The 16,648-nt window shown below is 34.1% G+C and overlaps 2 protein-coding genes across 4 annotated transcripts in view; one reads left to right on the top strand and one right to left on the bottom strand.

The window, feature by feature from the left end:
- LOC110446600 (RUN and FYVE domain-containing protein 2-like) overlaps positions 1–5,460 on the bottom strand; it is a 64,460-nt gene extending 59,000 nt beyond the window's left edge. Inside the window, exon 1 of one of the 3 annotated variants that reach the window (XM_021491849.1) lies at positions 5,231–5,460. In XM_021491849.1, coding sequence (XP_021347524.1) covers positions 5,231–5,402 — 172 coding nt within the window. In that variant the 5' untranslated portion in view covers positions 5,403–5,460. The remainder of the gene's footprint in view (positions 1–5,230) is intronic. The other 2 variants (XM_021491823.1, XM_021491832.1) reach the window with 2 other exon arrangements.
- Positions 5,461–5,481: 21 nt separating this feature from the next.
- LOC110446618 (bifunctional methylenetetrahydrofolate dehydrogenase/cyclohydrolase, mitochondrial-like) lies at positions 5,482–11,871 on the top strand. The gene is made up of 7 exons (XM_021491864.1): positions 5,482–5,633; positions 6,959–7,146; positions 8,361–8,636; positions 9,141–9,248; positions 10,144–10,362; positions 10,676–10,831; positions 11,722–11,871. Exons 1-6 carry the CDS (start codon positions 5,545–5,547, stop codon positions 10,792–10,794), a joined length of 999 nt encoding a protein of 332 aa, XP_021347539.1. The 5' UTR covers positions 5,482–5,544; the 3' UTR covers positions 10,795–10,831; positions 11,722–11,871.
- Positions 11,872–16,648: the final 4,777 nt, after the last annotated feature.

Here is a 16,648-nt window from a genome sequence, read left to right as displayed (position 1 = left end):
TGAGAACCCCTTCGACGTTACAAAGGTCTGAGGTATGTATCTGTACAACATAGCGCTTTATGGATGGTTTTAATGGTGAGAGTTGATAATAATAATAATAATAATAAGCAACTCTATCTGAATAATTTGCCTAATCACTCAGTCGTTCAGCTTAAAAACTGGTATCAAAATAGAATGTAATATTTGCTGGCATTCACAATTCAATGAAGAGTTATATAAAAAAAAAAATCAATTTCGATATTAGTATTTTGGTAGACTCCTTTAGGACTACTTTTAATGGCAGGACTCAGTGTTAAGACTGTCTAACCAGTTAACAGGTAATATACGCTCAATCTGATACCAAGGGAGGTAATACGCTCAATGTCATATCAAGAGAAGTCATACACTCAATCTCATACCAAGATAGGTAATAAGCTCAATCTCATACAAAGGGAGGTAATACGCTCAATCTCATACCAAGGGAAGGAATACGCTCATTCTCTTATCCTGGACAGGTTTATCGGCACTTTCTCTGGTGTGAGATTTCCTTGTCTCACCCTAGGGTTGAGACGGGGGGATTCCCCTATTCATAACAATAGTATGACATCACTTCAACAATACAGTGACTTCACTTCAACAATCCATCAAGGTCACGTCAACCCTGAATTAATCATGTAACATTTTCATTAAATTGTGTATATGATACACAATGGGAGAACAGGGTAAGAGAAAAAGAATCATTCACCCCCTTGTGAGTGAAATAGGGGAATCTCAACCCTCGGGGAAAGATTCTTAACTTAAGAATCTTCCGCCTCGGGTTGAGATTCTCCTATCTCACCCCCAAGGGGGTTAGAGATTATATTAATCTCAATGATATACCAAGGGAGGTAATATGCTCTATCTCATACCAAGGGAGGTAAAAGGCTCTATCCCATACCAAGAGAGGTAATATGCTCAATCTCATACCAAGGGAGGTAATACACTCAATCTCATACAACCGGAGGTAATACGCTCAATCTCATACCAAGAGAGGTAATATGCTCAATCTCATACCAAGGGAGGTAATACGCTCAATCTCATACCAAGAGAGGTAATACACGCTCAATCTCATACCAATGGAGGTCATATGCTCAATCTCATACCAAGGGAAGTAATCCCCTCAATCTCATACCAAGAGAGGTAATAAACGCTCAATCTTATATCAAGGGAAGTAATCCTATCAATCTCATATCAAGGGAAGTAATCCACTCAATCTCATACCAAGAGAGATAATACACGCTCAATCTCATACCAAGAGAGATAATACACTCAATCACATACCAAGAGAGGTTATACGCTCAATCTCATACCAAGGGAGGTTACCCTCAATCTCATACCAAGGGGAGTAATCCACTCAATCTCATACAAAGGGAAGTATTCCACTCAATCTATTACCAAGGGAGGTAATACGCTCAATCTCATACCTAGGGAAATAATCCACTCAATCTCACAGCAAGGGAAGTAATCCACTCAATCTCATACCAAGGGAAGTAATCCACTCAATGTAAATACCAAGAGTGGTAATACGCTCAATATCAAACCAAGGGAGGCCCATATACTCGTTACCAAGCAAAGTATGAACTTAAGTCAGTTCTTTGTTAAATATTGATAGTGGAAAGACATAGACACTTGGGAATATAACAAAAGCAGTCTAAACATTCTTACCTTTTTTTTTCATTAATTTCTTTTTTTTACATGCACTAGTTGTTAGCTTCCAAAACACAAAACTTTCATCAAAAGTTCATCAGATCTAGGATAATCATGCATACTGTTTTCTTTCATAAGCAGATTGAATAATATGGTGTCAACAAAATATGTCAACTATAAATATGTTCATTATAAATGAAACTGAAATTTATGTAGCGAAAAAAAAAAACACCACACCAACAAACTATTGATCTGATATCTGATGTCCCGACTTTTTTCACAGAGAATCAAGATGGGGGAGGGGGGCTGTGGGGACTTAAAATCCCTGCAATGGGGTCAATTCCAATGTGGGAGGAATGAGGGTTGGATACCTGCATGATGGTGTTCATAGTTATCATGACTCTATCCACAGTGCTGACGTAATTCTACATTTCATGATAAAATTTTAATCATACTTGTAGAACTTGAGATTTCAGTTTAGTTAATGGATTTAAGCCTGTGCTTTACTGGTACTCCTAGCCTGTGGTTCCTCTTGCCCTTACACCAGACTGTGACATTTTGACAGATAGACGTCTGGGGACTCACACCAGACATCTATCCGTCAAATTGTCTAAGTCTGGTTTCAGGGCCAGAGGTAACTCAGGCTGTGGTAGTCCTTGATCTTGCAGTCATATATCAAATTACGAACGGCTCACAGAGCACTCAGTTGCATGGCCAAAAACCCAGGTAAATATTTGTAAACTTATAAATAATTTTTACTTTTTAAATTAGTGCATTTGGTTTCTTATTTAAGATATTGTGCAGTACAAATCAGCACAATTAATGGAAATACTATTGTAATTGTTTCAAAGATAACAAATACAAAGTGAAGTTATAGCAAAAAATTACTGAAAGTTTACATTATATAGAAGACGCTAGTTCAGGCGTAATATTCAGTTTCAATGGATCGAGACACAAATCAGCTCGCTATTAATTTCATACAGCAACATGCTTAGAAATTCATTATGGTAGCTCTTAGTAAACAAATGACATATTATTGAATTAATAACCTTTGCTCTAATACATCATAAAGTCTTCTGCCTAGTTTCTTCATGAATATATTGAGAAAGCTAACTAGCCTTTATGACTATCAGGTATATATAATATCTGCCTGAGTATACACACACACATGCAGTCACTTGCTGGCTGCAGCACTGTCCAGCTTCAATGCTTGAAAATTTTAGTTGGGAAAATAGTAATTTTTAAGGATAAGGGTTACAGTAAAAATGAGTTTTGTATAATTACATGGAGGGAAGGGCAAACTTTTCTTGATTAGCCATTGTATTCAAAATATTGTTAAGCAGCAGAACTGGACTGGGTCAATCGCCAGTGACCAGGTACAATATTGTAGCTCAATTGATTAGAGCGTCCATCTAGAGTTCGGAGGGTCCCAGGTTTGAACCCCGGTCTGGCTGTTGTATTTCTCTTTTTCTGTTACAAATTTAGCGCCCAACAAAATATACACACAGAAGGTAGTATAGGGTCTGGTGTGTTTTCGGGGTCAAAGACTTTGTTACAGGAGGGGGGAATGTAGCGGAACTGGACTGGGTTGATTGTCTAGAGTTTGGAGGGTCTCGGGTTCGAACCCAGGTCTTGCGATGTCATTTCTCTTTCTCCTGTTACAATACAATTGTATTACAAAGGTAGACATTTGTTACAGGGATAATACTCTTTTTTTTTTATAAATTCTGTAAAAAAAAAAAAAGTTTTTGGCTTGCAGCTGTTAGCCTGTTATAACTATGCAATAATGAACACTGAAAATACCTGTGTATTAGTTGATCCTGCAATATCTTAGTTGATTGAAAGCAATCTCTTATATAATGAAGATTACATGAGCCATTGGAGCATCAAGGGGAACAACTCTTGTCTAAAAACATGTTTTTTTTTCAAGTCTCAGAAAAACATATATATTATTGTACAAAGCTAAACTGATCTACAGGATAGGGCTCTACTGTCAAATGAAGGGATTGCAGGGTTTACCTGTGCCTTCATGTGTGCAGTCAGAAACTACAAGACCACATACATAATGTGAAAGATGATAATAAGTTATTGGACTGAATGTTAGCTTATGACTGCTAGGTACATGTAGGTATACGTAGAGCCTTATATTTCTAATAAAGATTGTGTTTGGAATATATCAGAATCAGTGAATATTCAACTGTGTATAATAAATGGAACACAACCAGTGTCTTCAACAAAGTTGGTTGTTCATGTTGTAAATTTACAGTATATTATTGAACTCTCCTATCTAAGTTGTTTGGCAGAGCTGTTTATATCATTTTGGGATTCCTCTGGTGTCATTTGACTTCTGCAGTCATACAGTGCAGACTGCAAACTGGCTTTTTTGGCCGGTAAATTATTGTCAGCGTACTTATTTCAGCACACTCAATTTTTAGTATGCAATCAAATTTTAACAGGTTATGTTAGCACATTGATGAATTAGCACACCCAATAAGTAATAGAAAATAAGATACAGGGACTTCACTCGAGGCAATCAATATAATTTAGCACAATATTTAAAGCGTGAAAAGTACACAGTAGGTGGGAGATAGTAGCTTCAAATTCTCTTACTATAATCAGCAATGTAAAAGCTATCAATGGTATACATAGGTACACAACTATTATTTCAGATATGTACTTTAGAATATATAGGTCACAGCAACAGTAGTTCAAGGGAGACTACTCATATAAAAGATAAATACATGACAGGCAGCAAAAAGCCATTTAGTTCTGGTGTCTCATGTGCTGACTGCTTATTTAGATCGCTATAAATTACATTTTATTTTACAGATTATAATTAATTGAGAAGTATTTTTGCTATCTTAAAATTTGATTTACATATTATAATTAATTGAGGAAGTATTTTTACTATCTTAGTCCATATGTATATACACACTGATTTTTCTTATCTAAGAAATGTGTTCATCATACATTTCAGAAGCACTTGATATTACCCAAAACATTTATCAAACAAAAATAGGAAATGATTAGGGAGTCTCTAGAAAGAAAGAAGTGAGAAAAAAATCCTAAGTACTCCTTAACTTGACCATGTGATCGACCAATCACTGTCACATGACTGATAAAAAGAATGTAATTGTTTACACTGATACAGTAAAATTCAGCTGCCAGTGTGCAACGTTTCAGTACATATATATATATTTAAGAATAGATAATGCATTAGGTTAACCATTTCTGATTAAAACTAATATAAATAGTCTAGACGGATAAAACCTTACTGCACGTCTCAGAATACCAATGAGCACGGCCAGCTAACAGTTACACTTACAGTACACATGACATGTATACTTATTATTGTTATACTCTAGATCTATAGAGACCAAAATGGCTTTTGTGCATCATTTGAAGTGCACAATATAGCTGCGACCGTATGTATACGTGGCAGATATATTGTCATTTTGAGGTTTAGCCATTAATTGCAGTAACTAAAGTTAAAGATTAGCATTGGATTATTCATTTATTCATTCTAAAAACTGACAGCAAAATTGTGCCAACATCAAACACTTACGTGGACGTTTTAATTTCCTTTCCGGTTTTTTCTCGATTAGCATACTTAGAATACTTGATATGCTAGATGATACGACAGGTTCGGGCCACTTTGCATTTGCTGTCGATGATGGTGCATCTTTGTCTGCATCATATGAAGATGTGTCGTCTTGTTTTGATACGGAAGTCGCCATTATTGTAGGAGTTGTCAAACTCTGTGGTCATCGATACGCTTGCTTTGAATGGTATTTTACAATGATAGCGTCAACTTGACGCTGCTGTTAAACGGCACGTTTCCAGATCTAAAAATAGGGTTGCCCTGCAGAAATACACAAGATGTCAAGGAAGATTTTACAGACGTTTTGCAGGCTTAGCCGCAAATCTATGGATGCGGTCTCTCAAAAATCAATATGTACATCAAGCAGGTGAGAAATGCATTCATAATCGCGAGGAAAATGCATCAAGTTCATTAGAACACTTTATATTGAATGTTTTGGACACGTGCACAACGGTTACTTTCAGTAGTCTCGTAAAATGTGAACGATGTTTTCAGTTGCTGTTTATAGATACCCAGTTCACAATTACGTTTTATTATTGCATCTTACAGTTTATACAAATGTGCAATTAAAGCTATTTTTAGGAATTTTGATCTCTCCTCTAAATGTATTACAATTTCAAAACTTTCCATTGCGGTAATGGAATATTTTTTGTAGTCATAAAATAATTACGAGTTACTTCCCTTTACATGGTCCTCATATTAATGATTAGCATATGTACATGTGGTGTTGTACGTGTTTCTTAAAATAAATTAAAGGCATTATCATACTATGTTAAAGAAATTCCTTGTATAGCGATTAAACATGAATGAGTCCATGACCAAGACTTAGGTGTTTGAAATCTTAACACAGCTTAACACCCCAAAGAAAAATACACAGCTTAATATAACTATTTGGTAATAGTGTATAACAGTTATGTTTGTGAAAATTCCTGATTAATATGATCTGCACTTGATATTTAAAGGTAAAATGATATGCTGAGTACAGAAATTGTTGAAAAAAACACTTTTAAGGTATCCTCATTAGAAAATAACATCAGATGGAACATCACATTATTGATTCATCAAGCTAACCAGACTTGTAATTAAGTATTATTAGGTTTGGGTTACAGATGAATATATAGTTACCTACAAGGTCAATATTGCTTGCTCCCTGTTGTCCATAAGAATAAAATAAAATAAACTTAGAATGAATTTCAATAACAATTATAATAATAATATTTGTTTATGTTACATTATTTACATATGTCCATTATTTAATTAGCTCTTTTTTTTTCTTATGCAAGATCCAGGGACAGTATCACTATACGTCCCTGGCAAGATCTAATTATTTTTATTTTTTAATTCTTTTTACTAACTAAAAATGGATTTCAAGTACATTAATAATTAATGATTTTTTAAATATTAAACAACGTTTTTTTCCCCACTTTGACTTGACATACAAAACACTGACAGACAGTTCTTATCCTAAACATTTAATATGCAATATACCTTAATAGATAATTTGAAAATACAAGGTGGAAAAAAGACAGTCACCCTGTGTACAGGTATCATAAATCTGTATTTGCAGTATAAATGATTCCCCCTGTCCAACCTACCCATCGAAACAAGTGTATTTATACAACATTTTTTTTTTTTTTTACTAAAAGATTACATCTTTACAATTTTATCAAATACATAATTTGTTTATTCCAGATTAGCAGCAGCTAAAATTTTAGATGGAGTGGCCATAGCAAAAGATATGAAGGATGAAGTGAAGGCAGAAATTGAGGGTTTTGTAGCTGAAGGACGACGCCCCCCTAACCTGTGTGTGATACAAGTGGGAGAGGATCCAGCAAGCAAGGCCTATGTTACCAACAAAATTAAGGCTTGTAAATACACAGGTAAATAATCGCTCCACAACCACAGTAAAACAAATCTGATGTTAGATGGCCAGGGGCCAATAAATTGTCTGTCACTGTTACATGCATGTGGTCTAGTGGAAACATGTGTTGACATGCCCGGCAGACAGATCAGAACAGAATTTTCTTTTGAATACAGCTACATTCACAGCATACTGTTGAATACAATGTTAATGCTATTAAGGCCAAAATCAATGAAGTGTACCTTTATTTATAATTTTTGGGACCTGTGTATTAGCCCTCCAGGCAAGTACTTATTCAAACCCATTTGCCTGAAGGACCAGTGCTTTTGAAGACTTTGTTCTTGCTCTGACAGCTAAATTATAATGTGGTATAAAAAAAATGCATTTGAATAGTTTGTTTACGATTCTAGAGTTTATCCTAAAGAACAGAAACATCTAGTACATGATTATATCCAAAGTGTTGTGATACCCTGTGTAATTAATTGTATAATATGTTCATGCATTCGGATACAAAGTATTTTCTCATCTCAGAAAACTTGCAGAGGTTTACATTTATTTGGATAAAAACTCGCAAGATTGAAACTTTTGCATAAGTTTTGATGAGAATTGTGCATTTATTCAAATATTTTGATTTTTTTTTTAGTCACATGTTTTTTCCCCCTTTTGTTCGAAATACTTTTTCAGGTTGGAAGTGATATAGAGACTCATAGACCACAACCAGTGAAATAGTTGTGATTTTCAATTGGTAGTTCAATACATGTCTGTTCTCTGACACATTCAACACACAAAACCAGGCAATTGTCTGATGGAGGTGACAGAGAACATATCACACCAGTCTTTGAAACATCACACACAAACATTTCACTACTAGTGCTAAATGAAACTGGATACAAAATACAGTTGTTGGTTTTTCATTTGTTAATTGAAACCATCACGAATACCTTATTATTTAACTCATTCACCCCTAAAGACACATTTGAACTCTTCCAATTCAAAGGTTGGAATAGTTCATTATAACATATCAGGGGTGACTTGAGTTAAATGATTATGAAAAAATTATAAATCACCATTGATTTTTTGGTATGCAATTGGATGCCACAATACTTTGTAGAATAAACATTTTGAAATTGAAAATAGAAGGTCGGAGATGTTTATCTAGCAATATGTTCTTAATTCTTATATTTAACACTTTTTCGTTATATGCAAAGATATCTGACTTGTGTGATGTTCTAGGGATTACAAGTGAGAAGATAGTGCTACCGGTGGAGACCACGGAGGAACACCTGCTCAGTCTGATCAAGGAGAAGAGCGATAGTGACGAAGTGGACGGTCTATTGGTCCAGCTCCCCGTCCCCAAACACATCACGGAGCGGAAGGTGTGTAACGCGGTGCATCCCAGTAAGGATGTTGACGGCTTCAACATCATCAACATCGGCAAATTCTGCTCAGACCAGAAGTCGTTTGTGCCAGCAACACCAGCTGGGGTTATGGAGATTCTCCGGAGGTCAGGTTAGTAAGATTGGTGTAGCTTTTAGCCAGCCAAAAACTGGAACTATTCGTAGCTACAAGCATAAAAGTTATTTTTTCTCAAATTTAAAAAATATTCTGAAAGATGCATTTTTTTTGTTACGATTATAGGTGTTTTTTTCTGGAATTAAGTTGCAAGAGATGTAGACAGGATACATGTTTGTCTTGATAAAAAAAAGGAAAAATGTCATATTGATAAATATTGTTTTACAACATTCGTTATCAGTCTGGATAATGATATGATTTACATGCAGTTTTGACGACATTTGTATATTTGCTTTCTTTGTGAATTTACTGTAAAGATTTTATTGGAAAAGAAATATTTTGATAATCATTGTTCAATCCTATTTTCTGCTGAGGAATCCTGTTTTCCAATTCTTTTTATCATTGTGTCATCTATGGCCTTATTTATTAGTGAACCATTTTGATTATTTTAATTTCTTCAGCAGCAGTTCTAACGCATTATTATTCTGTATTTTGAACTAGGTATAGAGACGTTTGGCAAAAATGCAGTTGTTTGTGGGCGCTCCAAGAATGTTGGGATGCCTTTAGCGATGTTACTGCATGCTGATGGTGTCTACGAAACCAAGGCAGGTGAGTCGTACTACCTAATTTTCTCGGGTATATTGAATGTGAGAATTAGAAATGTCCTAAAAAGATTTTGAAATATTGAGCATAATGTTATAGATATCAGGATCTTAAATTGTGAAGAAATATCGCCACATGAAACACAGAAAGACATCAATTAATATACTAGAAACACCTGATTGGACAGTTTTATGAGCATTTCCTTTTAAGATAAAGGGATATTGCACAAGTAAATATATAGACTGCAAAGTGAATATTCTCCTACAGAGCTTATGCAGTAAATATAAGAATATATAAGAATTTATACTGTAAATATTAATATTTTTCATTGTTATTTAATGCATTGTTGAATATTGGTTAAAGACAAACCAGATAATACCCTACAAAAAGACATTATGCACGCTAAAAGAATTTCGTAAATCTTTTGATTCTATTAATAGATCTCTGTTTGTTTTGCTGTTGTTTAGAATAGGAAAAATAAATGATATTGACATGAATTTTTGTAAATCATTTACTTTGATGGAAAATTGATTTAAAGAACTGTAGCATGTTCATTTTGTTCAATTAGACTAATTAGTTCTTGCTCAATACTGTTATTTTGATTGGAGCAATAAGATCATGGATTGATCAAAATTAACATTTAATAATTGACATGTGCTCCGTATCTTTTTGGGTGGTCGGTAGGCGCAGTGGAAATCGACTTGCTAATTTCACCAAGGCGGGGTGGGGTCACCTGCCTGACCATGTGGGTTTTCTCCAGATACTCCTATTTCCTCCCACATTAAGACTCCCCCTGCTTAAAGCCAAGTCAACAAGAGTGATTAATTTAAGTTGAAATAACTTGTTTCATAATTGTTGTAAAAAAATAAAGTAAGTTTATATGTTTCTCCCTATCTTACAGGTGATGCTACCACCACTATATGTCACAGATACACCCCTCCAGAACAGCTGAAATTATTCACTAAGACAGCAGATATTTTGGTGGTGGCGGTGGGAATCCCAGGACTGATCACCGCTGACATGGTGAAGGAGGGGGTGGCCGTCATAGACATCGGCATCAACCGGGTCAAGGATGAGAAAACTGGCAAGATGAAACTTGTTGGGGATGTTGACTTTGAGGGTAAACCTTCCTTAATACCCTCTTTTTTATAATGTTTACTATTATTGATGAACTGGATGTGTATATTATATTGTTTATAGACACATGCTTTCTAATGTATTTTGGGTGGTCTAATGATGCAGCAGATAGCAGACTTACCTTTCACTAAAACGGCTGGGCTTTGATCCCCTGATCAGACCTGAAAAAGTATTGGGTCGATCATGTGGGTTTTCTCAGGGTGCACAGGTTTCTTCCTACGTTAATATGCTCTGTACACTTTCATTCAAGTCAGCATAAGTGATTTGGTATATCACTGTATCTTGTTGTTTTACAGGTGTGTCTAAGGTGGCCGGCCACATCACACCAGTGCCCGGTGGTGTGGGACCAATCACTGTAGCCATGTTGATGAAGAACACCCTGACTGCCTACAAGAAAGAGATCACTTTTGAATGATGACAGCTCTCTTTGTCCTAGACTTACGTTCTCCACGGTAGGTGAACCTCAGACAGAATATCAGTCTTATGTTGATCAACTGTTAGGTACATATGTATGTTGATATCAATTAACAGAAAAGAACATGTGTGATTTCTATATATACCACAAAAATTAACACAGTGTTACGGTGTAATAACACAGTATTATGGTGTTTATGCACTAAAAGTTTAGCGTATTATCAAATTTTAATAGATTAGCGAATTGCTAAATATTCTAGATATCTTTTATATATATACATAATCTATAAAGAAAAATTCGTGGATATTTTTGTGCTTATTTAATGAATGGAAAAAAAGCAAGCAAAATGTCCAAAATTCAACACAAACTTTTGAAGAACTATTAAGAAATATTTGGGAGAGATATCCAAAACGTCCAAGTTATTCAACTAAGGGTACATAAATGGATAATGCAAATATGCTGTGGAAGCATACTTTTCCAGCATTATTATATTTTAGATCAAGAATTTCTGAAAGGAAACCATACCTCGCAGGACTTAAATGAAAAACAATACAGCAATAATACTTCAGCAAATATATTAACCAACAGTTTCTAAGTAAATAAAAACAAAACAAGATGGCCAGGCCAGGACTCAAACCCTGGACCTCAGATTGTTATCCTGTCGTTCTAACGATTGAGCTACCTGGTCAACAGAAGTATCCTAGTAGCCCAACTCTGCTAGAGTTATATCCAAAACGAAATTAAGGGGAGATTACTGTGTATATGAAAAAAACCCACAGTGCAGTGAGACAGGTATCCTTAAATTAGTAGAGGTTAAAATAGATGGTATATGTGTTCTATACTTTGTGTGCTCAGACGAACAAAATATTTTTTTAAGTGTTTTGTGCTTTGATAAAATAGTTCAGTGGTTAATGCATATTTTTTCAGGACCAAAAGAAGAACAATTAAAGAAAAAAAGAAAGCATTATTCCGACAAATGTATCCAGAATACACACACAACACAAATATGCTGGAAGGAAGAAAATGGCAAAACTGCACACATAATCAGGTTCAAATGTTTTGTACTCTTCAGACAATGCGGAAAAAAGTTTGTTATGTTTGATGTGTTGGTTACAGGGTGATGTGGCATTATGTTAAGATATTAAGTATTTTATTGGAGCATACAGATTGTATAGATATATCCTTAGTGTGTTATCTTTTAATTGCTGGTATTTCTCACTGGTGGGAAGTATAATGTATATTTTGATGAAGCATGGCAAGGTTTTCACAGATTTGTTTCAGGATTTTTTCATTCACATCAAAGTTGCCAGAATATAATATATCAGTTTATCCCAGAATTGTTTTGTGTTTTGTGATTTCTGGTGATCATTGGGGTTTTTTTCATCAATTTGTCAGTGTGAACTATCAAAGTGTTGTGTGACGTCATTCTTGCACTATATCACTTTTTAATTCAAATTTACTCTTACTCTGAGAAGTAAAATCTGTTAAATGGTTTCATTTCATTCAAAGTGATTATGATTTTCAATATCATCAAAGAATTCACAATTATAATCTGCTCCCTAATGCTTGTAGATTATTCTTGAAAGTGAACTAATTTTATTGGATATAAATTTGACAGTGACTAATTAAAAAATTCAACAAAGGGAGATAATTCAGTAATATCTTGCTTGAACTGTTCAATGCCACATTGCATAAAATTACATTTTATTATGGAACCAATATAAGGACAAGAGATCAATAAAACAACAAAATAGATGTTATCAGATTTCCTTTTTAAAATGAATCTTTCCCGCTGACATCTGCAGGCTTTGTTTATAACTGGGTTCTTTAATGTTATTTTTTAAGTTAAATTGATATAAGTATGCATAAATCAATGAATAAATACTCTCTTTGAATTTTTGAGAAATGTGAATTTATTGTTAATTAAGGTAATTAAAGAAATTAACGATCTCTAGATCAATTTTTCGTACAAAAAGTGCTTTCGGAACATCACTACTTTTGTTGTGCCATGTGATTTTTTGAAATTGACTTCCACACAAATTTGTATCATTGAACAAGTGCCTTTTGAAAAGACGTTTTTTGTTTATTTTTGCAGCATTATTATGAAGCCATGTTTTGTTTTTAAATTCACTAAAATGTGTTTTTAATATTCATTATGATCAGTTTTACATATGACTGTATATGTAGATCGCATTGTTTTATGAGTTTGTGTGTTCGTTTTGTTACTTCTACTCGTAGTGCTGTGTTTGGGCTCGAATTATTATCTTTTCGGCTATTGAGAGTTATTGTTGTACAGGACATACATACTGAAACAACTCAAAGTATATATAGAAATTATAAACATACTCCGGTAAGGGAATTAAATAATGTCATAAGATGACTAGAGTTAAAATGATGAAGTTTCAAAAGTGTTAAATAAAAGTGTGAATTGAAGGTGTTTACGATGTCGGTGGCACACGAGTTGTTTAAGGCGTTTGACTGTCTATGATCACTAGCCATCCACCACTGGGCCTGTAAGCATTCACTAAAATTTTCAAGAAGATGTTTTGTAATCAGATATTTTTATTAATTTCTTTTTTATGATTTGATATGGACTGTCCGTATGAATCATAAAAAGGAAAATGATAAAAAAAAATATTCTTGAAAATTTTAGTCTCTTTAAATAGTGTTGCTATGTAATGATCAATCTCAAAGGGTTATGTATATCAAAAACTACCTCATTGAAAAACAAAATTCAGATATTGTTCATATAGAAGTCAGGTTTTACTTAGTCAGACTAAAAGGAGTTCCCAGAATACGAGTGATTTCTTTTAGGGCCTAGTAGAATTCATTTTTTTTTCAAACAATGTTCCCCCTCCCCTCCGCCTGGGACGCTCAACCCTCTGTAATTAAGCATACACTTCGAAAAATTGATTTGCTACGCCAATGGATGTAATAAAAGCAATTCTAATGGGACTATCATGATATAAAGTGCTTCTATCCAGACCAACTAGACTGATTGATATGATATTAAAATAGTGAAATTTGTGGCATAATTGTTGTAAAGATATAAAAGCAACAAAACGTTTTTGATGAGCATATTTTTTTTTTTTACACAAGCTATGAAAGTGAGATTAATAATGTGTGGTCTTTGATCTACAGTAAAATCTATCGGTGTGTTTTTATGAATTCTACATTTTACCTGTATACTCTTAATTTCATTATTTTTTAATTTGTCCGGTTATATTTCCTTTTACATACTAGTACTGTGAAATCACTTATCTTTGTTGGGTTTTTAATTTTGTTGATTTCATGGGTAATCTTTATCCACAAATTCAGAGGTCTGAAAGTTTGATATACAGCAATTCTCCATTTCAGTGGGGACTCGTAACCCGAAAATTCATGTACCCATGAAGTGGTGTTTTTTGGGAAAACCATGAAATTTGGGCCCCACAAAAATATATGATTTCACAGTATCGAATTGACAAATTTTGATTGTGTAAGAAGTACACTTTTAAAGAATGTATGTACATGTACCTGCTGTTTTTATGTACTGGTCCATGAATACCTACCTAAACATGTATTTTAGTTTTGTCGACATATCATACTAGTCCTGGCATGCTTTTCCTCTCAGGTTCCTACTTTATATTACAAATATCTAGCCTCCTAAATGTTTATCATTTCAGATAATTCGATTGTATTATACACTTTGTAGTGTATGTATATGTACCTGCTGTTTTTATATACGGTCCATGTGTACCTACCTAAACATGTATTTTAGCTTTGTCCACATATCATATACTAGTCCTCCCATATTTTATTAATTCAAATAGTTGGATTGTAATCTTACAATAGACTTTTGTTTTATCTTTGTTTATCATTTATAATTTTCTGCAAGAGCCTGTTGTGGTGTAAATACAGGCCCATGTGCACTAAAACCTTATTATATATACTGCCACCATTTTTTTGGTTTTGGCAATATATGAACATATACATCTTTTTTTGTGGGGCCGCGGTTGCCGAGTTGTTAAGGCGTCTGACTGTCTACGATCACTAGCCCTCCACCACTGGGCTTATACGTTCGGCAGTTGCCAGGTACTGTTGGCTGTTGGTTAGTAGGTTTTTTTCAGGTGCTCCAGCCCGCCTCCACAAACACATCCTTTAATGACCATGTTTGTTCATAGGACGTAACACACAAACATATATAGGAATTGTTAAAAAGAGGCCGATTGGGTATATTGGCGGTAAGCCAGGTTTCAAACGCAAAAGAAGGTGGGGCAGTATATCAAAGGTTAGACTTCATAAGGAGAACGCTTGCTTCAGGATGTAAAACTGATACACATAGGACATGTTTTGGATTGGTGTAGGGCTGATCTAATGTTGATTGCTCAAGATGACAAACTCGAAATATGAACGAATCATTTGATACCACTGTCTTGTATGTTGTGATAATACATGTTTGATATATATTAACACCTGCATCAACACAAAGATGAGATTTATATATTAAGGTAAAGGCATGCATATTTATATATTGCTGGTACTTGTGACATTTTCAATCATGTTGAAAACCTTGGTTTTTGGTATTGGAATTTTTTAAGATAATAATTATTTAATCTTGATTACAATTACAGATACTCATTTACGTTTCATATGTTTGAACAAATTCACAACAATTTTTATTTCAAAAAACGAATCTCGTTTCCTTTTGTCTTCAAATGTTTTTTTTGTTCAACTATTCAAATTATTTTAAGAATTTGAGTGCTAACATTTTTAGTGAATTATTTATGTTTATTTATTGATTTCTTTCATTATTTTCCTCTGTAGTTTATAAGGAAATAGAAATTGGATAAACTGTCAAATATTTCAGTAATGTTAAATATTCATTTAAACAATTTTTTTAATTATAGTTACAATTTATGTCACATTCTTTACAGAAATAATTTGAGTTTTGATGTTTGAGAGAATTTTTTTTACTATCTACAAGTGCCACTTTATCCGTTATTCAATAATCACATTCTGGATTTCAAAAGAAATAAAATATATTATATCTGCGTGCATGACTGTGTTTTGTTATTGTCGCAATGGACGTTTGAAGTATCCTAAAGGCATAAGTGGACGTTTGAAGTCTTCTTAAGGATAAAGTTGACATTTTAAGTTTACTTAAGATTTAAGTGGACGTTTTAAGTGTCCTAAACGCCAAAGTGGATGTTTTAAGTGTCCTAAACGCCAAAGTCGACGTTTGAAGTATTCTAAATGCCAAAATGGACATTTTAAGTATCCTAAAGGCTAACATAGAGGTTTTAAATTATCCTAAAGGCTTATGTGGACATGTTATGTGTCCTTAAGGCTAAAGTGGATGTTGTAAGTATCCTAAACGCCAAAGTGGACGTTTTAAGTGTCCTTATGCCTTAAGTGGACGTTTTTTAAGTGTCTTAAAGGCTGAAGTGAAGGTTCTAAGTATCCTTAAGGCTATAGAAGATATTTTAAGTATCCTAAAAGCTAAAATGACATTTTGAGTATCCTTAAGGCTGAAATGAACGTTTTAAGTATCCTAAAGGCTGAAATGGACATTTTGAGTATCCTAAAGGCTGAAGTGAACGTTTTAAGTATCCTAAAGGCTAAAGTAGAAAACATTGGTTCAATGACGAAAAGGTCATTGATAGTGTTTTGTAACAAGGTACAGTATGTTACGTAATGCATCACTCAACAATGAAAATTAGTTTTCTTGCTCGTATGTTTGATGAAATGAAGAACAACTAGTGCCATCCAGTTAAGGCCAACGTTAAAATCACGACGTCACATTTCAAATGACGTCACGATAATCATTCTAGGGTTACAGTCACAACGCACAGCTAACAATAAGTATCCTAAA

The sequence above is a fragment of the Mizuhopecten yessoensis genome, unplaced genomic scaffold (assembly GCF_002113885.1).
Source record: "Mizuhopecten yessoensis strain PY_sf001 unplaced genomic scaffold, ASM211388v2 scaffold357, whole genome shotgun sequence".
Taxonomy (NCBI): Eukaryota; Metazoa; Mollusca; class Bivalvia; order Pectinida; family Pectinidae; genus Mizuhopecten; species Mizuhopecten yessoensis.
This window is presented reverse-complemented; position numbering and strand designations above follow the sequence as displayed.